The 25,260-nt window shown below is 37.3% G+C and overlaps 1 protein-coding gene across 1 annotated transcript in view; it reads right to left on the reverse strand.

Annotated features, from left to right (window-relative positions):
- SPTLC3 (serine palmitoyltransferase long chain base subunit 3) overlaps positions 1-25,260 on the reverse strand; it is a 168,000-nt gene that overhangs the window by 119,923 nt on the left and 22,817 nt on the right. Inside the window, exon 2 of the mRNA XM_079128498.1 lies at positions 6,106-6,291. Within this exon, the coding sequence (XP_078984624.1) occupies positions 6,106-6,291 (186 nt within the window). The remainder of the gene's footprint in view (positions 1-6,105; positions 6,292-25,260) is intronic.

Consider the following 25,260-nt stretch of genomic DNA (forward strand, 5'->3'; position numbering starts at 1 on the left):
TTTGAGCGGAAAGAAGAAGGCATGAAATAATCACCTAGAAGAGCCAGTGACTGAGTGGACAAAGCAAGGCAGAGTGATTGGCAGGAAGTACTGAGCCACCTTGAGCCTAGTGATCCTGAAATTAAAGGGAGATTTGTCATCTTAAGCAGGGATGTGCATCAAGTTGAGGGTGTATCAAAGCCATGGAATTTAAGTTGGATAGAAGGAAGGAAAAGAGGACATGGAGGAGTTCAGAACAGAAAGAGACTAAAATCAAGGGATGTAGACTCCTGGGATGAAGTAGGGTAGAGGTATGTTGGAGGTGGTCCTGGAGGGAGAAAGTTGGCAAAGACAAATTCCTGGGGCGGATCAATGGATTAGGGTGTGCAGTCAAGGTTGAGAAACTCTGAATCTGTATTTTCAGCTGCTAGTATGGACTAGTTGGCATCCCTCTGTGAGGGATGATGCTGCCTTCACCTGACCACAGGTGAACTTCCAATTGGGAACCTCTAGGATAGAACTGCTCTTCAAACTTCAGTGCATGTCCACATCATCGATGACTATGTTAAAATGAATGTTCTGCTTCAGAAGTGCTGGGCTGGGACTGAGAGTTCTAACAAGCTCTCAGATGAAAATACCAAAACGGATCAATGGTGGTTTCTGGACCAGCAGCATCAGTTTTCTTGGTAGCTTGTTTAGAGCTATAGAATCTTGGTGCCACAGAATCTTCATTTGAACATAGAGCAGAATCTGCATTTGAACATGAGCACCAGATAATTTGAGTGCCTATTAAATTTTGAGAAGATTATTCTAAAGCATTTGACTGCATGTGAAAAACACCCAGGCTGCACCCCAAAGCAGCAAAATCAGAATGTTTATAGGTAAAGCCCAGAGATTAATTTCTACAAAAGCTTCTCATTGATTTCCTGGTGAACCAAGGCTATAAAGCACTAGTCTAATATTATCATTCCACATATTGATGGCTAATATATGAAATTCTTAGGGCACCCCAATGAAGCTGTCTGGACTCAAGTAGGTTCAGTGCCTGAGTCATCTGTTTACTTTGGAGAAGACCATATCTCACACCCAGTGATTTAATGGACCCCATACTTGAAATTACTCAGAAGAGAGCTCCTCTGGGCTTATCCTGCTGTTGTTTCTGAATGCAAAATATAGATGCCACAGAACAAGTTTTAAGTCTAGCAAACATGTGGATGTTTGTCTTAACATTTTATATGGCCATAACTTGCTGAGCTCTCTTTGTTTCTGGTTGGAGCAAAAATCTCTGGTGTTGAGCCAGAAATATCTGGGACTTACTTGTAGAGATCCTGGGGACTAAATGGGTCTAATGTGAACACAGAATTAGCTGTAATGTTTTACACCAAGCTGGGATCATGCTATATCAAGTCTTATGGAAGCTGCTGGATGTTGGGGCCATAGGGACTTGAAAAATACAAAGTGGTAAAATGAATTGCGTTTGAAGTTTTTAAAGTCTCTGATGATGCTTAACCTCCATTGATTATATTTACTGACATCCTTTGGATTTTTGCCAAGTTGGACTGTTACATCATTGGGAAAGGAATTTTTCCAGAGGTCTTTGAGAAAGTATGTTTTAACTCTAATGTTGACTTTGATTAAAAAAAAAAAAAAAAGACACAAAAACACTACCAACAACAGAAGAAACTTATAGACTGCCACAAAATGAAGAGTTAAGTAGAAAAATTAAGCAAAATATTTAAGCCTTGTGTCTATCTGTAATGTCCTTCCTATTGCTGGGGTCTATGGACAGCTAAGTGGCGTCTATCTGGGGTATCAGTACCCTGGATTTATGATTTTTTTTAGTGCTCTCATGGATGGTGGTTTTGACTTTTCTATTCCTTTCACTTCACTAATACTCATATGATGCAGATAACAGGGATTATCAAATCCTTTCTGTTTTGGAGTTAATTTCAGAGTATTTGGGTTAGAAATTGAAAACAGGGAAAAATAAACAGGTGCTTTACATTTAGGACAACACTTTAGTTTGGATTGATGGTTTGGTATAAGAGACATCAGCGTAGTGAGAAAGAAAATAGGATCTATATCTTCTCATATTTGATTAAGAAAATTAAGATAGAAAAAGAGTAAAATTGGAAATAAAAGCATTCATTTATGATTTTTGAGAAAACCACACACTTACACACTTTTCCCCACCACCACTTCATGGATACGCTTCCTTTCCTCAGGTCATTTTGCCAATGATTATTTTGTCTTGTGAGGCAATACATTCTGCACTCCTAGTGACCAGCTTTTAAACTATGATATTCCATTCCACAACAAAGAACCAAGGATTAATGGAAAAAATAGCATATTTCCTGTTTTGAGTAAGAGACTTCAAGATGTGCCTCAGATAGTTTCTTAACAGAAAGTAAGAAGACTGTCAAGTATGGGACTGGAGGTAATATCCGAAGGATAAAGCTCAGTCTGTGGCATGATGGAGAATGACCAAGTCCCCTCCAAAGGAATATAGTAATCACAGTTAGTTAGAACCTGTCACTCTAAAAGACTCTGAATCTCTAAAGAGTCTCAAATGGGACAAATAAGAAAATGTGTGCCATCACTTAATGGGAGCTTATATTGATCGATGCTCTCAACCTTATAAAGATCGAACAGGGTGGAAACCATTTATTTTGTAAAGAAATGTAAATTATCAATTTATTTAAGGCAGTCTTCCTCCTGTAAAGTGGGTCAAGGAGTTCTTGTAGCAATGTGAACAGGTGTTAAGGCACAGGTTGCCCACAATCCCTCATTCAGGACTGAAACATTGGAGGCTAAAAATTTCTCTGAGGATTGCCTAGCCTGAAGGGATCTTCCTTGGCCAAGATCCTTGGAGGGCAGCCCCTATGAATGCCAAAGTTCAAAGGCCCAGTCCCCTTCCCTCAGTTCAGAATGATTCTGAAGAGCCTTCCTATCTCCAGAGCACTCTATGGGGCTTTTTACGGGTCTGTCATCACCATCATTTATCAAAATAGGATGGATCCGACACTGCCATCCACATGTCAGTCCAAGCAAGAATCTGGAACTTCCCTGTATTCCTTCTCCTATGTATTCAGCCACCAAGACTTGATAACTTTCTAAATGTCTCTACAATTAGTTCCCTTTTCATTGCATCCCTTTCTTCTCTATTTCAAGCATAATGGTGTCTTTCCTAAGCTACCACAAACTTGCTTTATGGTTGCTTTGTTTCTACTCCTGAATTGGAATCCCATCCCTGACATGTATTAAAGTTTCTGAAGTTCATTTTCTTCCCTTGATTTCTTTCTTTTCTTTTTTTTTTTTTTCTTTCCAGACCTACTCTGGGAGATCCTGTCTACTTCTCTGGCTTTGATTCATGTCCATATGCTGAAGATACACTGAAGTTGCTATGGTGTCCATCTGAGACTTCTCTCTGGTGGTCCAGATCTCAATTTTTAGCTGCCAACTCTTCAAACTCAACTTGGCAAAAGAGGAATTGACCAGTTTCTCCCTCCAACTGGATCTTTATCTTCTATTTCTCATTTCAGTTGAACAGCAGAAACTTGTGCCATCTGCCCAAGTCATAAATCTGAGTGTGGCCATTGATTTGTCTACCTTCCTTAATTCCCAGGTCAAATTGACCATCTCTAGTTCCACCTCTTACACATCTCTTGGCCTTATCACCACCCCTACTTGTTACTACCTTGGTTTCAGCCAAAGTTTCTTGCCTAGATTTTCATCTCTATGTTGATTTTCTGCAACCCATTTCTCATAGTTCATAGAATGATCTTTCTAAATCTACCAATCTGCATTCTTCTGTCTGAAGCTGTTCAATGCTTTCTCACTGTTCTTATGATATATGTCCATGGCTTATAAAAACCCATTATAGTCTGGCCCCTGCTTGCCTCTCAGTCTTCCTCCTCACATACTCTTGCTCCCACTCACAACACTCCAGTCATTGGAATTCCTTGAATACACAATGCTTTCTCTTACCCTGGACCATCTTGCCCACATACCTTCTCCCTAAAGAATCCTTGCCCCTCCCCACCCAGCCTCGCCCTTTGCTTTACTGCTTACTGCTTACTCTTCATTCTTCAGGTCTCACTTTAACTTTCTGTCCCTCCCAGAAGGCTTCACTGAACTGCAAGTTCAAGTTAGGCATATCTCTTTGCTCCCCTGATGCCATCTACTTCTCTTTCTTGTGCCCTTTATCAAGTCCTGTTGCTTTTTTATAATTTAGTCTCTGAGGCAGGAACTCTGTCTGACTTGGTTATTCTGGTATACTCAGATTGTGGCACAGTTGGGGGCACAAAAATCCATGCTTGAAAAGAATCTGGCTTGATTAATGAATGGACACACACCTTGGCCCAAGTGATGCCCTCTTTAGAGAATGTTTTCCTTTGCACCCTTGCTTACTTGGCAAACTCCTGCTCCTCATTCAGGCCTCAGTATCAGGACTTCCTCATTTCCTGAGAGTCACAGGGCACAGATCCCTGAGAGCCACATCACTGTTCCCCAGCATCACCTTTTAGCAAATGAATTACTTGTGAACCTGTTTAAATACTGGAATTCAACTTTTCTGATGGCATGCCCCCCCTTTTTTAATGTAGATAACCCTTAACATGTGCTCAAATACTTATAAATCAATAGGGATTATGATGATGAAGCTGGGTCTGATTTCCTTCTGAAGGTGATACACTTGGCTTAAGGAAATTCTCAAAGAAGTGTTCCACATGATTTGTTCATTGGTGTGTTAATGTAATAAATGTTTATCTTACCATGGGTAGTGGTTGCTTAATTACATGATTTGAAGTCCTCTTGCTACCCTGCAGGTCATGCCTCACCTATGTTCATGGCAATATTAATAGTATCCCAAAGCAATTTTTGGAAAAAAGAGACACATGGCATCATAAATGTTTTGAACCAATTTGAAAAATGTATTAACACAATTCAGGGTCTTTGTAGAGCTCTAAGTATTTTCCAGGTTGTTCTACACTTCTTTGCAAACACCAAACGATGTAGCTTTTATAGGCTAACTCTAAAAAGTGACTAGATCAATAGTTCTAAATCATGGGTGATTTTGTACCTCAATTGATGTGGACTTTTATAGGCTAATTCTAAAAAGTGACTAGATCAAGGTTCTAAATCATGGGTGATTTTTGTACCCCATGAGACATTTGGTACTCTCTGGAGGAATTTTTGATCACCGTGTGTGTGTGTGTGTGTGTGTGTGTGTGTGTGTGTGTGTGTGTGTGTACATGCCAGTGCTAATGGCTAATCTAGTGGGTGGAGGCCAAGGATACTGTTAAAATTCTCATAATGCACAGGACAGCAACAAAGAATCATTTAGTGCAACATAGCAATAGTGTGAAAGTTGAGAAACTCTGATGAGATGAAATAAAATATTACCTTTCACTCAGACATACTTCCCTATTTCAGGATAGAGTAAATAATATTCAATCTGCAGTTAGGAGATGAGCATACAATTCCATTCAGGTGTCCTTGCTCTTATATATTGCTGTTTTTATGTTTCAAGTGATATTTTAATATCTATCTGTTGATATATATATATATATATATATATACGCAAATTAAACATTGAGATGTATAGAAGGACCTATGTTCAGCCTCTGGCAATCAGTAGTTGCTAAATAAATGTTTGTAAAAACAAATCTATCGTTTTCTATGAATTTATGAACTTGTCAAGAATCCAACTACTATGTATAAATATAAAATTCTAATAAAAAAATCCATAAACACACAGGTAATGAGGTTTAGAAGGGTGGAGATGGATGGAACTTACCCTGAATAGTTCCAGAGCATCTAGGTTTTGTATCTGCATCACTTTTTTTGTGTTGTTATTTTTTGGTAACTAAGATTGAACTCAGGGGCACTCAATCACTGAGTCACATCCCTAGCCCTGTTTTGTATTTTATTTAGAGACAAGATCTCACTGAGTCGCTTAGTGCCTCACTTTTGCTGAGGCTGGCTTTGAACTGGCCATCCTCCTGCCTCAGCCTCCTGAGCTACTGGAATTACAGGCATGTGCCACCATGCCCGGCCTGCACCACCACTTCTGAGTGCATTTCAGAGCAGATATGGACATTGATCTGGGGAGTTGCATGTACATACCTTTTGTTCTTCTCGTTCTATGGCTGCATTGCATTTTTCTATTCCCCAGTTTCTCAAAAAGTCTCTGAAATAGCCAAACAGGGTTCCAATTCCATATCCCATGTAGGTGAAAACCAGAACATGAAGAGGTGCTTCCTCAAAGGATTCAACAATGAGATTATCATAAAAATGTGGCTTCCCATTTTGCTGGAAACACAAGAGAAAACCCAAGATGAGTAAGTACCCATTACAAATATACTATCATACTTAAATATTTGGATTTTTGACCTTTTAAATTTTAAAAAACATATTTCAGGTTATAAAAGTTGCTTGGGAAAAGCTGGAACTTGGTCATTAAAGAGGAGAAACAGAAATATAAATTTTACAAAGTCTAATGAAATAATTGAATCAAGAAAAAAATTCTTGGGCTGGGAATATATAGCTCTGTTGGTAGAGTGCTTGCCTTGCATGTACAAGGCCCTGGGTTCAATCCCCAGCACAAAAAAGAAAAAAAAAAAAAAAAGGAAAAGAAGAAAAGAAAAAAATTCTCAACCAATGCTCAAACCATTAGATGAAAAGTTAGTGGAGCAGGGTATTCACAAGATGCCAAAGCATAATCTCTTACATTACTCTTTAACCACAAGCTTGGGGTTAGTACTTTAACTATGTAATCAGAGATATCACAAATGTTTTAACAACCAGACACTCTGTGCTCATTTTTTAAATTGTTTTATTTTATTTGTTCTAATTAGTTGTACATGACGGTGGAATGCATTTATACATTATAGATAATACATAAATAGAGTGTAATTTCTCATTTTTCTGATTATACATATTGCAGGATCACACTGGTCATGCAGTCACGTATGTACATGAAGTAATAACATCTGTTTCACTCTACTATCATTCCTTTCCCCAAACCCCTTCACCTCTCTTCACTCCCCTCTACCTAATATAAAGTAACTCTATTCTTCCCTATATCCCCTCCTCATTGTGAATTAGCTTCTGCATATCAGAGAAAACATTTGGTCTTTGGTTTTTGGGGTTTGGCTTATTTCACTTAGCATGATATTCTCCAACTCCATCCATTTACCTGCAAATGCCAAAACTTTATTCTTCTTTAAAGCTGTGCTCTTATTTTAATGTAACAACCAAAGCACAGAATCACCTATGAAATATTTAACCTGAATTTAGTCATGCTCTTATATCTAACATCTTTGACAAAAAATATCATTATAGAGGCGTGTGATAAATGACATTATGAGAAAATAATCAGATGACCCATGATGTGAAATTTTCTATATGACAGTTGGCCTGGTTTTTTCAGAAGGTCAATTCTCATTAAATTGAACAAAAAGGTAGAGAGGGGAACTTAAAGACAAAGAACAACTAAATTTGATTCTATTTTTAAATTATTATTATTATTATGTTGCGTGGGGGGTAAAAAGGTGAAAACACTGTGTTTTGAACAACTGTGGAAATTTAATATGAACTATATATCTCATTAAGGCATTGTTAATTTTTTTTAGAAATGATTGTAATATTATAGCTTTGTAAGGAGTTATTTTAATCCTGTAGATTCATGCTAAAGTGTTAAGGGGGAAAGCATTGTGACAACTCTAATTTTCTTTCAAATGGTTCATTCAAATTGCATGTACACATGGGAAATGTTAACAATCACTGACTCTGGGTGGAGGTTGTATGGATATCCCTTTATTTTATTTTTGTATTCTATGTTTCTGATTTTTCATAGTAATAAGTTAAAAAAAACTTCCTCTTCTATTTTAACTTTTCTGTAAAGTCAACTTAGCATTAAACCATTCTGATTATTTGCTTACCATATATTAACTCAATCAATGGTTGCTCAATATATGAGTGAGTAACTTATTTCTAATGCTGATATTTAATTGTTAGTCCTTAATAAATATTTATGTATTCATTTATTATTTCTTTCATCAATATAAGTCTATTAGAAGATTCCCCATTTCCCTTTGGCCACTTGGAATACATAGTCTTCAAAGATTTACAAGAAAACACCAAATGCCTATAATATTTATTGTATTAATTTAGCTTACATATGTATGTTTAGAATGATGTATTATATTAAGTTGTATTAACCAGAAACACTGTTCTTTTCCATTCTGTACTCTCTGATAACCACAGTCAATAGTCTTCAAGACTATAACAGAATCATATTTCCTGTATATTTTTTGAAATATAGCATTTTTGGAATCTGTGTGTGATATTGTCTCTTGGAATATTTTTTTGCAAGGCATACAAAAGATAGAAAAAAATGGTAGACAAACATTTGATCTCTCCATTACATGATTTTATTTTGAAACTGCACCTTTTTATTTTACCCTGTACTGAAATTAACTAGAAATGAGTTGCAAACTCAATTGTAAGATGTGAAGCTGTAGAATTTCTTGAAAAGAAAAGAAAAAAAAAAAAAAAACAACTCCATGACATTGCTTTTGGTGATTATATTTTGTGATATGAAAGTGAAAACACAGGTAACAAAAGCAAAAACAGACAAATGGGAAAAATCAAACAGAAGAGTTTCTTCACAGCAAAGGGAACCATCAAAAAAAGTGAGAAGGAAAATTACATAACAGGAAAACAGTTGAAAAGGATTAAAATTAAAAATATAGATGGAACTCACACAATTCAATAGCAAGACAAAAACAAAAGCAACACAAGCAAATAAATAACCCTATTTAAAAATGTGCAAAAGTCTTCAGTAAGCATTTCTCCAAAGAAAACATACAAATGCCCAACACACATGAAATTTTATTTAACATTGCTCATCATCAGAGGAATGTAAAGGAAAACCAAAATAAGTATTATCTCATACTTGGTGGGGTAGCTGTTTTTAAAAAGCACGAGATAACATATTTGGCAACAGTGTAGGAAAAAAAAAAAAACCACTCCTGCATACTATTGAATGGACCCATAAATTGATATCATTCATATGGAAAACAGTATGTACATTTCTCAAAAAAAAATTTAAAAATAGATCTAATATATGATCCATCAATCCCATTTTAGGGTATAAGAAAATGAAGTCTGTGCCAAGAAGAGACATCTGTATCCCCATATTCATGGAAACATTATTCAAACTAGCCAAGATATGGAAATAACATGTCAAACAATGGGTGATTGAATAAGGAGATCATGATACATGTATTTGACCAATGTACTACAATAAAGTACAATTCAAGTTGTGGTGGAAGGTTAATGTGATAAGAGACAAATCATAAAGAGGAAAGAGCCACAGAATTGGAACAGAATTTTGGGTCACAGTGCATTTATGGGCATCACTCAAAATCTTGTTCTAACCTGCTCACAAATGAACCCTTCTGGCTGATTTAGAGGATGGCTAAGTTATGTTAGTGCTTATAGGGCAATAAACATGAAGGATATTCAAGGTCAGCCTCTGAGGATCAGCAGATTTTCTCTTTCTCCTTTCTTGCCCACCTTTCCATCTCTAAACTCCACATGTGCCCAAACCAAGTAGCGCATTTCCTTTGAAATCCATGGCAGTTTCTGCTTGAATGGGTTCTGAGGCAAGTTTCCTCTGTTCATAACAGATGGTTCATCTCGATGTAAATAAGGTCCTCAGTTGGTTGCACAAGCTAGACCCGGGAAACTTTGTTCTTTATTCTCCCTTTGACTTATATAACAAAGGAGAAATTTTCAAAGTTTATCAGTCCCAAACAATATCTATTTTCCTGTCTCATTTAAATTTTGTTTCACAGAGATAAAATGAGAGACCTTCTTGGAGAAAAAAACTTGGTATTTTTCCTAACAGATGGAAAGTGACTCATTTACCACATTCCCTTATTTAGAGTTGAAGTTAGTCACACCTCTTGGAAAGGATTTCTCAATGTGAGATTGGATAGTTATTTTGAAATGTGGGATTTTGTCCTATTAAAATAGATGAAGCCTACGTCTTGCTTAATAAGTTTATACTAAATAAGCATGCATTATTGCTGCAGACACAGCACTATGATCTGTAATACATGGTGGTTTGTTTTACCTTTTCTTACACATCCTTGAAAATAAACAGAGCTTAAGCCACCTTGCCCAGATTGACTAGTCATTTGGGGCATGGTGACACCCTGAGGTTTGTTTTCTTCCTGCATTCTTGTCACTTCTGGATATAAACAGGAGGTTGGGACCTGTTGGGAGGATCCCTTCTTTCAGATGATTTCTCTTCTATTCAACTTGGCAGCTCTTTTACCACTTGTCATAAGCTAACATGAAAGGTGATATGAAATCAGTAAATACAATCTTACTCCTAGAGTCAATAGTAAAATGGTGTGTGTGTGTGTGTGCACGTGCGCATGTTCAAATGTCCATAATATAGTACTAATGTAAATGACACAAATAAGATCCTATCACATTAAGTGATCAGGAGTGGCTTCCAGAGGGAGGTTGAATTGACGGCCAACCTTGATGGAACATAATGGTGGAGAAGATGTGCACATGTGTCAGACTGCCTGAGCTCAAATCCAGGCACGTTCATTTGCTGACTATGTGACTTTGTGCAAATCACTTAATTTCCCTGGACTTTGAATGTCTCAAGGGCAAAATAGGTCCAACAAAAGTTATTTTGAAAATTAAATGACATAAAATATACATGTGCAATATATTTACTTGTTACAGCCTAAGATCTCATTAAATATTAGGATTTTCATTTTATCTTCTGAATAGAAAGGATTGTTGAAGCTGTTAGAGTGGATGCTGCTACTTTTAGAGAAACCTTTGGGAAAGGAGAAAAGAGAATATATATGTACAGCCTTGGCCAATACCTATCCATAGGGGGGATTAGAAGAATGAGGGTCCAGAAAGGCGATAGTAAGTGTGAGAGAGGGGAGAGATGTGCAGGGGCTCAAAGGGGAAGAGACATTGAGGGTTGAGATACCAAAGTTGAAAAAGACCACTGCATATGGGAATTCTCAGAAAACAACCTGAGCAAGTGATTTTACCAACCTATTATTGCTGAAATTTTATTAGAGTGTCAGGACTTAAGAAGAGAGAGACTGGGGAGGTGATAGGGCTAAGCGTTGTTACTAATCATCCATGAAATGTAGTGATGAAGAATGGAATAGAGAAAACAGGTGGTGGCTTTGGATACCAGTAGTGATGGGAGATGCTTATTTTGGAATAAAGAAATATTGAGTGTCTTTAGGAGCCAAGAAAAAATATTTTACAGATCAAAGTTAATTAGAGAGAAAGTAAGAGATAGTATAAGTTCTAGAACAAGATCTCTTAAGGAAGATGGCATGAGGAACCCACATGACTATCCTAACCATAACAACAGACCATCTCAGCACTTTGGGGAACTTGTATTGCAGACCCTTGTTCTACTCTAGGTTCTCGGGTGTATGGTAAAAAAAAAAAAAAAAAAAAAAAAAACTCAGGAAATCAAGAGAATTCTGTTGAGTCACCACCCATTCACAAGTAAACTATTATTTTCAGAATGAGGTATCGCATGTACCTTGCACATTCATTCCATCATGCTGCTGGGTCATTCCTTGGAAAGTAAAGTTCGGATTGGAGACTTTCAGGCCTTGGTCACTCTATAAGAGCAGGAAGTTTAGCGTTAAGATCAGCTCTGGGATGATGACATGCCAAAGAAAACCCAGAGCACTGGAGATAATGATGGCATGTTTCTTTCTGAAGTGGAATGCATACAGAGTTTTCTACATTATGATCAAGAATTAGCACAGGTGCTCCTCTGAGAGAGAACACAAACTTTCAAAGATACTGGTATTTGGGGAATGAATCTCCACTTACATTGTACCAGTTAAGTTTTTAACAGGTAAACAAAACTACTGCAAAATATGTGGAACAAGAGCTTTATTTTAAATAGTGTACTGCATCCAAATATGGGAGCTGGTTAAAAAAAAAAATCAGTGGAAGGAGAGACCATTTCCTTGATGGTGGCAAAAAGAATTCCATAGATGCTCTTTACAAATAAAAATTTAAAAATCTGATAAATTCATCAGAAGTGAACTTTTTAAAGTATCTGGAAATTGCCTTAAGGGCATACAGCAGATGAAGAAACATTTGTTCAAGATGATCTACTGAATATCCTAAAAGAACAGTGAGAGACTGTGTCACCAAACCATGACCCATTCTCTCCCTCCAATCCTCCACCTTCCACTTCAGCATGAAAAGTTCCCTTCTAAGCAGGTATGGCTGAGATGACAGAGCTTCCTCTCCCCTGCTCCAGTCCAGGATTATGATAATTTCCCTGAGAGAAGTAACCCTTTCTTATCACCCCAGCTCTGTGTTGCAGAGGCTAAACTCCTTGCAAATGTGGCTGAGAGATTGGGAGTTCCCTTCTTCCTCTGAACACCTATTCTTAAGGTGAGAACTCTTTGCTAGGCATCGTATGCTGGAAATACTGCAGCCCCAATTTCCCTTACCCCAGTTCACCAGCAAAATATGGTTTCTGTGTTGGAGGAGGAAAACCAGAAACTACTGGCCCATCCAGATCTCTGCTCATAAAACTCTACTCATGTCCCATTTAGAGAGTCAGGTCACTGTCCTGCATTCAGCTTGCAAACAATGGTTTATTGTCTTTGCCCAGGAGGAAAGATTGATCTTAGAAACACAGAATGGTAAAGGATTCACTAAGAAAATTGACTGCATTTGGAATGGAGAGCAGGAAAGTTTAAGGCTGCAGGGTACCCTTGGAAACCATGGAGATTTTGGTGGTAAACAATTTAGAAATTCATTGCTTCACAAAAGCAACAAGTTAAACTGAGGGCAATAGTAAGTTTATCAGAAAGAAACAGGGAAATCACTAAGAAGAGTTCTCTTGGGTTCAGAACCTCAAAGACTGGTCTCAAAAAAAATACTTATGCCAAGGATCATGACTTTGATTGGATCAGATTGTGGAACAATTTGTGCCCCAGGGCATTGTCAAAACCAATAGAACCAATAAGCAGTGGAAACCAGCTGGCAGGACTGACACCAGTAGAAGCAGATAGTGTAACAGAGTGATTAGGGAAAAAGACAGTAAGTGGCTTGCTAAAGCTACTGTCATTTCAGGGCACATCGGTAAAGGCTGTACTCTTTAAGGAGGAGCATTAGATGCTCTGCATTGTGAGGTAAATAGATGAAAGTAGCTCAGAGATATCTCACTGAATTTAAGCTTGTATAAATCTGAATCAACTGAGAAGTTAAGATACACACACACACACACACACACATACACACACATTTATATTAATAAATAGAATATTATATTCTCTTCTATTATATATTATATTAATAAATAGAATATTATATTCTCTTCTATTATATATTATATTAATAAATAGAATATTATATTCTATCTTCAGAGTAACCACAAATAAAACTAAAAATAAATGTGAAAATCATTGAATTAGATCAATTATAGAAAATTACCACACTATAAAATAGCCATGTAATGGAAAAAAAAAGTACTAAAGTGAAAATAGAGGAACTACAAAAAAGGACATGAGACATAGAGAAAGTGAAAGCTAAAGTGGCAGACACGAATCTGCTCTTTTCATCATAACAGTAAAAGTTGGATGAGTCAATTCAATCAAGTGGCAGAGTAACATGCTAAATAAAAGCAAAATCAAATCCAATGGGAAGTTGTCCACAGGAGATACACTTGAGATTCACAGATCTTAGTGATATAAAATTGAAAGAATGGACAAAGATACCATGAAAAAAGCAACCAAGGGCCGAGGATGTAGCTCAGTGGCAGACTGTTTCCATAGCATGTGTGAGGCCTTGGGCTCAATCCCTTGTACCACCAAAAAAAAAAAAAAAAAAAAAAAAAAAAAAAGAAAAGAAAAAGAAAATGAAAAGTAAACAGTAACCACAGTAACCATAAGAAAACTGGACTGGGTATATGAATAGACTTTCAACCAAACTGTAATCAGAAGTAAAGAGGGGCATTTTATAATTATAAAATGGTTAAGCTACTGGGAAGCTGTGATAATGATAAACATATATGGGATATTTAAGTTCTTCTGCAAGGTTTGTTAATACTGTTGTTTTTAAATTTTTTTTTTTTTTTTTAAGTTTTTGGATTTCAACCTAAACCAAGCCTCGGGGGGTTGTCTGTGTTAGCTAATGCTCTTCCAGGATACAGGATATGCCCACAACAGACTATAAACTGACAACAGTATCATAGAGAGATGTTCAGAGTAGTGTGGGAACTGGGAAGAAGACGCACCAAAAACTGGCTAGATCAGGGAGAAGATGTCTTATGAATCAAGGGATAACTGATCAAAGGCTTGGAGGATGAGAGTCTTGGAAGATAAGGGTAGTAGCAATGAACAGGGACAATCCCTAAGACAGGATTGAGAGATACTCGTCACCTTTCTCCTGCACCACTGTGTTACCTTCTGGGTGGTCTCTTTATTCTATCTTTAGTTACTAGACAATTTCATCTCTAGTTCTAACACTGAAGCATCATTTCTCACAGAATTTCCAAAGTGCTCCCTAGAGATAACCACCAACCTAAGGGGTTTTTAAAGACGTCTGTCCTCTCCCCCTTCTTGAGGATTTGCAGTGTCCAGAAGCTGAGGTATAAAAGCCAGAGGAGACAACTTTCTTGTTCATTACTGCATCCCCTTTGTGTACCCGTGGGCTTAGGAATGATGCTGATAAATATTTGCTGATTGAATCAACTCATAATATATATGATATAATATGATATATATTATATAACTAAGCCAATATATTTTATATTTAATAAAAATACTGAAGTGGAAAAGCAATTTAATTTTGGGAAGCCTAGTATGCATAGCAAAGGTATTTTTCACATTTTATGCAAATTTACCTATGCCATGTCAAAAGCTTTCTTTGGGAAGTGTTAGTTTCAACAGAAAACTAAGTTGCTTAGAGTACACAACAATGCCCTGCCTGCTTCCCATCTTCCATTTGTTATATACGTCATCAAACTACATTCACTCTGTACCCTGCTGTTTATCCTTTCCTAACCTTTTCTTAGGCTGTCACTTTTCTATAATTTCTGCAATCTTTTTTTTTTCTAGCTGTCCTTCTTACTTTTTATTTATTTATTTATTTTGCCTGCCTTATGACCAGCTCTGCTTAGGACCCAGCTTTGGCTTCACTACTGAAAAGATCCAGGTTAAATGTTCCAGCTGCATGACACCAATAGTACACCTACTTTATTGTGTTACAGTACTATTTTGACAACATTATAAAAGACAAGTCATTCAGTAAATATTTTCTATTCATTAGAAGGAGAACAGAAAATAAAAGATACCTAGCCAAAAAAAAGTAGCTTTCATTATCTCACACAAAGGATATTCAAATATTTTAACACTGTTATCCAGTGTGGCAAAGATTGATTATTTGCCAAACCCATTTTCTTTTCCTCTTTCTCACAGTGAAGCTACATTTCCCACCTCCCTTCAAGACAAATGTAACCACGTGGCTGAGTTCTAGCTAATTAGAAATGGGTAGATGTAAAATGTGCCACTTCTGCACCTGGCCCATAAGTCTCTCTGTCATGTTATCATCTGAACATTGATAGTCAAGGTGAATGTGGAAGCACACATTAAAAAGTGTAGGGTCTTTGTTAGCCTGATCCCCTGAAAAATTCTGCAGAGCAGTTTTCTCCACCATTCCCAAATTCCTATTATTGCCAATTTGACTTATTATGAGTGAGATAGAAATATCTATTGAGTTATGCTATTGAGATTTGGTAGTTTATACATTATAATACTTAGTACCTTAATAATACATACATACAATACAAATTATTCTTAAAGTTATTTTACTCCAGAGGCTAGCAGAGTAGTATGTGCTCAGCATGCCAAGGTCCTGGATTCAATTCACACACACAGAAATTTTTTCCCCTCATTTCTAATCCTTGCTTAGAAAGGTTTAGAAGTCTGAGAACAGAGTCACCTCTTCAAAGAAACTTCTACCTCAAGACCCACCTAAGCTAACCAAAATTCAAGTTTGAGTATGGCAAAGTGTAATCCAGAAAACTCAGTTAAAGAATCAATTCTTGATTTAATAAGCATCTCTTGGTATTAAGTCGTACATGATGGAAAAATGTACGTTGCAAGTTTTGGGCTTTCAGTGACCCCAAAAGTCAGAGATAAAGAGACAGTTTATAAACAGAACTGTCTATGTTAGCTACTCTGACCCTTTCTTTCTGTTGAAGAACCAATTCAGTACTTGAGAAGTGAAGTTGCTTTCTGATCATCACTACTTTCTACTTTATTCACCTGGTAAGTTGGCTAATATTCAGGGTGGTCCATGAAGACAGGTACAGATTTCAACAGGGGCAGCCAGAATGGTGAATGAGGGATTCATAGAAATAACAATATTGTACAGAGTGGTCTAAATGCAGCCTTAGGAGGATGACCAGTGAATATCTACTGAAGGAATGAATGAATGAAGAAAAACCAAGACTGGGAAACTTGGAAGAGGAGAGAAGGAAGGAACTTCCAGGAGACCCAGCATGAACATTCATTGGTGGGTGGAAATGAGGGCCTAGGGCCTTGAGGAGACCTCTAGCTAGACTTCCTATTGTACATACTTGGAGATGAGATGCACACAGCCTCCTGGAATTGAATAATAGAAGGTCTTCCATGGCAAGGTAAGACAGAAATTCTCTTTCAGATACTGGTATAAGAAAGTTATGCCATCATTAGAGTGTCACCTTATCATAACTGCATAGGAATGCAAGGCAGAAAAATCTGTAAACTAGAACCTACCTGGGGAGACAGCTAGGGTGGAGGTGCCAAAGTTCATTGGACATGATTCAACTCTGGAACTGAGTGGCTGTCATTCACCACCCTGTAATGGTTGCATTCTTTTGATCTTGCTTACAACCACCTGACTCACTTGAGGTGGAACACAGAGCTTTTATTAAGTTGTGCTGATAAACCAGAAGAAAACAATGCACCAGTTTAATATCTCTGAGAATAACTACCACATTTTTGATCAATTATAATATGCCATGTGAGAATGATGCTTATCTGTAAAGTGCTCAAAAGCTTTTATGGACATTACTTTATTTATTTACATGATAGCACTAAAAATTATCTTCACTTAGTAATGATACAAGAGCATTAAGCAACTTGGCCATGATTATAAAGCAGAAAAAACTAAGACTTTGAATCTGTCAACTCCACAATACCAGGGTTGAAGCTAGAAGGAAGCATGAATTTAGACTTCTGAGACAGGACAGATTGGAACATACTTCAGAAATAAAGTAGCCAGGGGACTGAATATTTTGCCTCCCCACTAGTAGCAGCAAACACTCTGTGGGAAGATTGACTGTTTCGTGCGTGAGAAGGTATGAAAAGGATCACTCAGGTAGTCTCACTAGAATTTCCATCCTCATGAAGCTCATGTATAGTGGGGAGATAAAGTACACACACAAAAATATAATATTTATGACTAGAAAGCAAGAAGTATCCCATGGCTACATCTAATCAGGCACCAGAGCAGTAGCTAAAAGGAAATAAGAGTTCTGATAAGTCATTTCATATTTCATCACTTTTTCTTTCATTCATTCATTCAATAAGCGTATAGAGTGGGATGGAATACCTACCCTGTGCCAGCTTTTGTGCCAGCATTTGACACAGATGTGAGCCAACAGACACAGCTCTTTACCTCATGGTCTAGACCAGTGCTGTCTAATAATCATTAGCCACATGTGGCTAGTTACATTTAAGCTTAACTAATTAAAATTAAATAAATTTAGAAATTTATATACATGTCAAGTGTTCAATAATCACATGTGGTTTGTGGTTACTATACTGGAGAGGACATAGTAGAACATTTCCATCATTGCAGGAAATTCTATTGTTCAGATATTTGCAAATTATGACCCAGAGGTCAGATTTTGCTCATAGCCTGATTTGATAATCAAAACTTTATTGGAATACAGCTGCAATCATTAGTTTGTGTATTGTCCATGGCTGTTTTTGTGCTATGATGGCAGCATTAAGTAGTTGTGACAGACTGAATGGCCTACAAAGTTAAAAAAAAATTTACTATCTGCCTCTTAGTAGAAAAATCCAGCCAACCTCTGGTGTAGATAGAAATACTAATGTAAAACAATACTTACAAAAAGAGAAATGGTGATTAAATAAGAGTACTGTGGAATAGATAGCATAGGCAGCTGACCTAGTTCACAAAAAGGGAAGGGCCTCCCCTAAGAGAAGATGATATTTAAAATGAAATATAAAGAATTAGTAAGAGTTTACCAGGATCAGATAATCTCCCCAGGAGAAGAAAGAGCTCGGGGAAGTGAAAGAAGGTGGAAGAGTGGCTGAGCTGGCATGAGAGGTAAAAGGCAGGCATGGCTGAATGTCAGTCCCAGGACAAGGGGCTCCCTCCACCTTGTCCACTGCTAGTGCTCCAGTACCAGAGCAGCCTTTGACATGTGGCAAGTGTTCAGTAAATATTTGTTGAGTGAATGGATATATAAATGAGCAGTCTGCAAAGGTTATGCAGGACAGGTAAATCAAGTTAAGAATTACTGCCTTGATCCTAATAAGAGAAGCCACTGATGAATTAAAACAAATGATGGCCTGATCAGATATGCATTTTCAAAAGTGCCTGGTGTGGAAAGGATATTCATGCAAATTTCACATTCAACAATTCACAGCAATTTGTGGAAGAAAAGTCAGTGAAGCCAACTTGCTCAGTTGATTCTGGAATTTTGACCCTCTGACCAAATATCAAAAGGATAGAGTCTCTAAACTGTACAGAAATGAACCAACAACAGAGGAGGGTTTGAACATCACAGTGTGGTGTGCACTGTGGCATTTCTTCATGGTGTTGGGTAGCCAATGACTCATAGATGAGTTATAAGGAGGGTGGGGCTCCTAAGTCATTTAGCTGAGTTCAGTGAACTGAATTTGTATTACGAACAATGTTTATTTTCCCCCTCATTGAATCAAAATGAACCAATTTCTTCTTTTACCTAGTTGATGCTGAGCTGCTGTATTTGGTTCCCACCCCAAACTCGTCATCTCTTGTGGCTAGACCAAACAATGTCTGCCATTCAGCAGCATGCAGAAGCAGAAATCCTTCTGACCCAGAAAGAGAGAAACTTGCCAGGGAATCAACTGCTGTTTCTTTCCATGTGTTGGTTTCTTTTTTGCACATACCTAATCCTCTTGCTTCTCTCCCCTCCTTCACTGCCTGTCACTCCGTATAACCTTGTTCATGTTTTGAAGAATAATGCAAAGTTGAGCATATATAGATTCCCTGACTGTAATCTTTGTTACTCACAGGAAGCAGCACATATTGTTTTATTTTCCATGAAAACCTTTTGAGTCTATGAAAAATAAGTATAATGTCTCCAAACAGCCAATTCACTCAGAATAAAGCTTTATGATTTATTTCTTTGCTTCCAAGAAATCTGGTAATATCCATGGTTATAGGTTTCATTATCTGATTAATTTTCTTATCAATGGCAAATAATAGAAAAAAAAGGTAACTTCTCCCAGAACAAGACTAACCTTGACTAGATTTTACCTGTACTCCTGAATCAACTAGCTTAGCAAATATAGGCATTTTGTAGACTTTATAGTTTTTGAGCCTCACATAATGACTGGGTGCAAGGCATAAGTCATTTGATTGGGGTACACAGACCTGGGACCTAAGTATAATGTGGGTGTTAGACTTAGCAAAATAAAACTGATATTTGTGACTTATTTTTGGCCAGTAGATCATTTTTTACAGACTGTCATGTGCATATATATTTAAGAATATAATACTGAGTCGATAGACATTTGATTCCATTGTCTTGACAAAAATAAACCAATGGGAGGCATGACCCCTTAGAGAAAAGGCATCCTTCCCTGTCATAAACTCACAAATCTGCTGTCTATTACTGGTGGGATTTTCCTAAGTGCCCTAAATCATTCCCTCAGGTTGACAAAAGGAGGTAGTGCCAAGGGCTTCGACAGAGTTTGTTCTCGGTTCTGTGATGTCCAAGGGTATAGTGTGTTATTTTGAGATCTTGGGCCAAATACTACAACTGTTTGAGTCTCAGTTGCCTCATATTTAAAATAAAATCAAGGACCCGCAAGCAGCCTCTGGGACCAGGCCAGGGCAGCCAGAAACCTCTCCAGGCAGTCCTGCTCCCTCAGGCCACAGGCTTTTTCCACCGGGCGATCCAAGATGGCGGACTAGAGGGTGACTGCATCTCCAGTCGCTCCAGAACCCAGGATTCAAGAAGGGGAGGCATTGAGAGACTTGAACTAAAATAGAGCCACGGGGTAAGTCTCCCCTACCCGGTGAAGCTCAGCCTGGGTGGCAGACCCAGATAGGGGTGGCTTATCAGAGTAGGGCAGGGCAGCTAGAGTCTTCCCCAGGCAGCCCTGCGCACTCCCGCGGTGGGCTCCTCCCACACGGCCAGCTTCTCAGAGCAGGCCCCCCAGTGAGAACCTTTCCACACAGAGCCAGCTCCAAGCCCTGGAACCAGTAGTGGGTTAGGGGCAGCATTCTTCGGAAGCACTGCATTATCAAGTTACTCCAAGACTTCAGGCTACTGAATGCTGGTAGGTGATACACTGGAAATCTACAGGGACACTATAAGCCAATAGAGGAAATCTGCAATATCACAGAGTCCCACTAACATCTGACCAATATGAGAAAACAAGGGAAGAAAATGTCCCAAACAAACCTAGATACTATATCAATAGAACCCAATGACAGCACAGCAGAAGAAATGTCAGAAAGGGAGTTCAAAATGTACATAATTAAAATAATCAGTGAAGCAAATGAGGAGATAAAAGAGCAAATGCAGGCATTGAAGGAGGAGATGAAAGAGCAAATGCATGCATTAAATGATCGCACCAATAAACAGTTAAAAGAGCAAATACGGGAAGCAAGAGATCATTTCAATAAAGAGTTAGAGATACTGAAAAAATAACCAAACAGAAATCCTTGAAATGAAGGAAACAATAAACCAAGTTAAAAACTCCATAGAAAGCATAAACAATAGGATAGAGCACCTGGAAGACAGAACCTGAGACATTGAAGACAAAATGTTTAACCTTGAAAACGAAGTTGAACAAACAGAGAAGATGGTAAGAAATCAAGAACAGAATCTACAAGAATTATGGGATATCATGAAAAGGCCAAATTTAAGTATTATTGGGATTGAGGAAGGCTTAGAGAAACAAACCAAAGGAAGGAACAATCTATTCAATGAAATAATATCAGAAAATTTCCCAAATCTGAAGAATGAAATGGAAAACCAAGTACAAGAGGCTCATAGGACTCCAAATATACAAAATTACAACAGACCCACACCAAGGCACATTACTATGAAAATACCTACCATACAAAATAAAGACAGAATTTTAAAGGTCGTGAGAGAAAAGAATCAAATTATATTCAGGGGGAAACCAATAAGAATATCAGCAGATTTTTCAATCCAGACCCTAAAAGCTAGAAGGGCCTGGAACAACATTTACCAAGCCCTGAAAGAAAATAGATGCCAACCAAGAATTTTATACCCAGCAAAACTTACTTTCAGATTTGACGATGAGATAAGATACTTCCATGATAAACAAAAGCTAAAGGAATTTACAAAAAGAAAGCCGGCATTATAGAACATTCTCAGCAAAATATTCCATGAGGAAGAGATGAAAAACAACGATGCAAATCAGCAATGGGAGGAACAAGCCTAAAGGAATAGCCAAATAAAGGAGAAACCAAATCATGTCAAAAAACAAAAATGAGGCCAATGACTGGGAATACAAATCATATCACAATAATAACCCTGAATGTTAATGGCCTGAACTCATCAATCAAAAGACATAGACTGGCAGATTGGATTAAAAAGAAAAATCCAACAATATGCTGCCTGCAAGAGACTCACCTCATACAAAAAGATACCCATAGACTAAAGGTGAAAGGATGGGAAAAAACATACCATGCACACGGACACAGCAAAAAAGCTGGAGTATCCATCCTCATTTCAGATAATGTGGACTTCAAGCCAAAACTAGTCAGACGGGATAAAGAAGGACATTACATACTGCTTAAGGGAAGCATAAATCAGAAAGACATAACAATCATAAATATCTATGCCCCGAACATTGGCTCATCCATGTATGTCAAACAAATACTTCTCAATTCCAGAAATCAAATAGACCACAACACAATAATACTAGGCGATTTTAACACACCTCTCTCACCGCTGGATAGATCGTCCAAACAAAAATTGAATAAAGAAACCATAGATCTCAATAACACAATCAACAATTTAGACTTAACTGACTTATATAGACTATACCATCCAACAAAGAATAAATACACTTTCTTCTCAGCAGCACATGGATCCTTCTCTAAAATAGATCATGTTTTATGTCACAAAGCTACTGTTAGCAAGTACAAGAAGATAGAGATACTACCTTGCACTCTATCAGATCAAAATGGATTGAAATTAGAAATAAATGACAGAATAAAAAACAGGAACTTCTCCAATACTTGGAGATTAAATAATACTCTATTATATGATGAATGGATAACAGAAGACATCAGGAGGGAAATTAAAAAATTCTTAGAAGTAAACGAGAACAAAGACATATCATATCAAAATCTCTGGGACACTATGAAAGCAGGACTTAGAGGAAGATTTATTTCATGGGGCGCATTCAACAAAAGAAGTAGAAATCAACAAATAAACGACTTAACACTACAGCTCAAAGCCCTAGAAAAAGAAGAGCAGACCAACACCAAAAGTAGTAGAAGACAGGAAATAGTTAAAATCAGAGCCGAAATCAATGAAATTGAAACAAAAGAAACAATAGGAAAAATTAACAAAATAAATGGTTGGTTTTGAAAAAATAAAATTGATAAACCCTTAGCCACACTAACAAAGAGAAAGAGGGAAAAAACTCATATTACTAAAATTCGGAATGAACAAGGAAATATCACAACAGACACGAGTGAAATACAAAACATAATTAGAAGCTATTTTGAAAATCTATACTCCAACAAAACAGAAAACCTCAAAGACATCAACAAGTTTCTAGAGACATATGATTTACCTAAACTGAACGAGGAGGACATACACAACTTAAATAAATCAATTTCAAGCAATGAAATAGAAGAGGTCATCAAAAGCCTACCAACAAAGAAAAGTTCGGGACCATTGGGTTCTCAGCCGAATTCTACAAAACCTTTAAAGAAGAGCTCATCCCAATACTTCTCAAAGTATTCCATGAAATAGAAGAGGAGGAAACCCTCCCAATCTCATTCTATGAAGCCAATATCACCCTGATACCTAAACCAGACAGAGACACATCAAGGAAAGAAAATTTCAGACCAATATCCTTAATGAACATCGACACAAAAATCCTCAACAAATTTTTAGCAAATCGCATACAAAAATATATTAAAAAGATAGTGCACCATGATCAAGTGGGTTTCATCCCAGGGATGCAAGGTTGCTTCAACATCCAGAAATCAATAAATGTCATTCACCATATCAACAGACTAAAAGTTAAGAATCACATGATTATTTCAATAGATGCAGAAAAAGCATTCAATAAAATACAGCATCCCTTCATGCTCAAAACACTAGAAAAAATTGGGGTAGTGGGAACATTCCTTAATGTTGTAAAGGCCATCTACACTAAGCCCATGGCCAATATCATTCTAAATGGTGAAAAACTGAAAGCATTCCCCCTAAAAACTGGAACAAGGCAGGGATGCCCTCTTTCACCACTTCTATTCAACATCATCCTTGAGACTCTAGCCAGAGCAATTAGACAAACCAAAGAAATTAAAGGGATATGAATTGGAAAAGAACTCAAACTATCCCTGTTCGCTGATGACATGATTATATATTTAGAGGAACCTGGAAATTCCACCAGAAAACTCTTAGAACTCATAAGTGAATTCAGTAAAGGAGCAGGTTACAAGATCAATGCTCATAAATCCAATGCATTTTTATACATAAGTGATGAATCTTCAGAAAGAGAAATTAGGAAAACTACCCCATTCACAATAGCCTCGAAAAAAATAATATACTCGGGAATCAATCTCACAAAAGAGGTGAAAGACCTCTACAATGAGAACTACAGAACACTAAAGAAAGAAATTAAAGAAAACCTTAGAAGATGGAAAGATCTCCCATGTTCTTGGATAGGCAGAATTAATATTGTCAAAATGGCCATACTACCTAAAGTGCTATACAGATTCAATGCAATTCCAATTAAAATCCCAATGATGTACCTTACAGAAATAGAGCAAGCAATTATGAAATTCATCTGGAAGAATAAGAAACCCAGAATAGCTAGAGCAATCCTCAGTAGAAAGAGCGAACCAGGGGGTATCACAATAGATCTTCAACTCTATTACAAAGCAATAGTAACAAAAACGGCATGGTATTGGTACCAAAATAGACAGGTAGATCAATGGTACAGAATAGAGGACACGGACACAAACCCAAATAAATACAATTTTCTCTTACTAGACAAAGGTGCCAAAAATATGCAATGGAGAAAAGATAGCCTCTTCAACAAATGGTGCTGGGAAAACTGGAAAACCATATGCAATAGAATGAAATTAAACCCCTATCTCTCACCCTGCACAAAACTCAACTCAAAATGGATCAAGGACCTCGGAATCAGACCAGAGACCCTGCATATTATAGAAGAAAAAGTAGGTCCAAACCTTCGACTTGTTGGCTTAGGAGCAGATTTCCTTAACAGGACTCCCATAGCACAAGAAATAAAAGCAAGAATCCACAACTGGGATAGATTCAAACTAAAAAGCTTTCTCTCAGTAAAGGAAACTATCAGTAATGTGAAGAGAGAGCCTACAGAGTGGGAGAATATCATTGCCACTCATACTTCAGATACAGTGCTAGTTTCCAGAATCTATGAAGAACTCAAAAAACTCTACACCAAGAATACAAATAATCCAATCAACAAATGGGCTAAGGAAATGAACAGACACTTCACAGAATAAGATGTACAAGCAATCAACAGATATATGAAAAAAATGTTCAATATCTCTAGTACTAAGAGAAATGCACATCAAGACTACCCTAAGATTCCATCTCACCCCAATTCGAATGGCGATTATCAAGAACACAAGCAACAATAGGTGTTGGCGAGGATGTGGGGATAAAGGTACACTCATACATTGCTGGTGGGG

The sequence above is a fragment of the Sciurus vulgaris genome (assembly GCF_902686455.1).
Source record: "Sciurus vulgaris genome assembly, chromosome: 2".
NCBI lineage: Eukaryota > Metazoa > Chordata > Mammalia > Rodentia > Sciuridae > Sciurus > Sciurus vulgaris.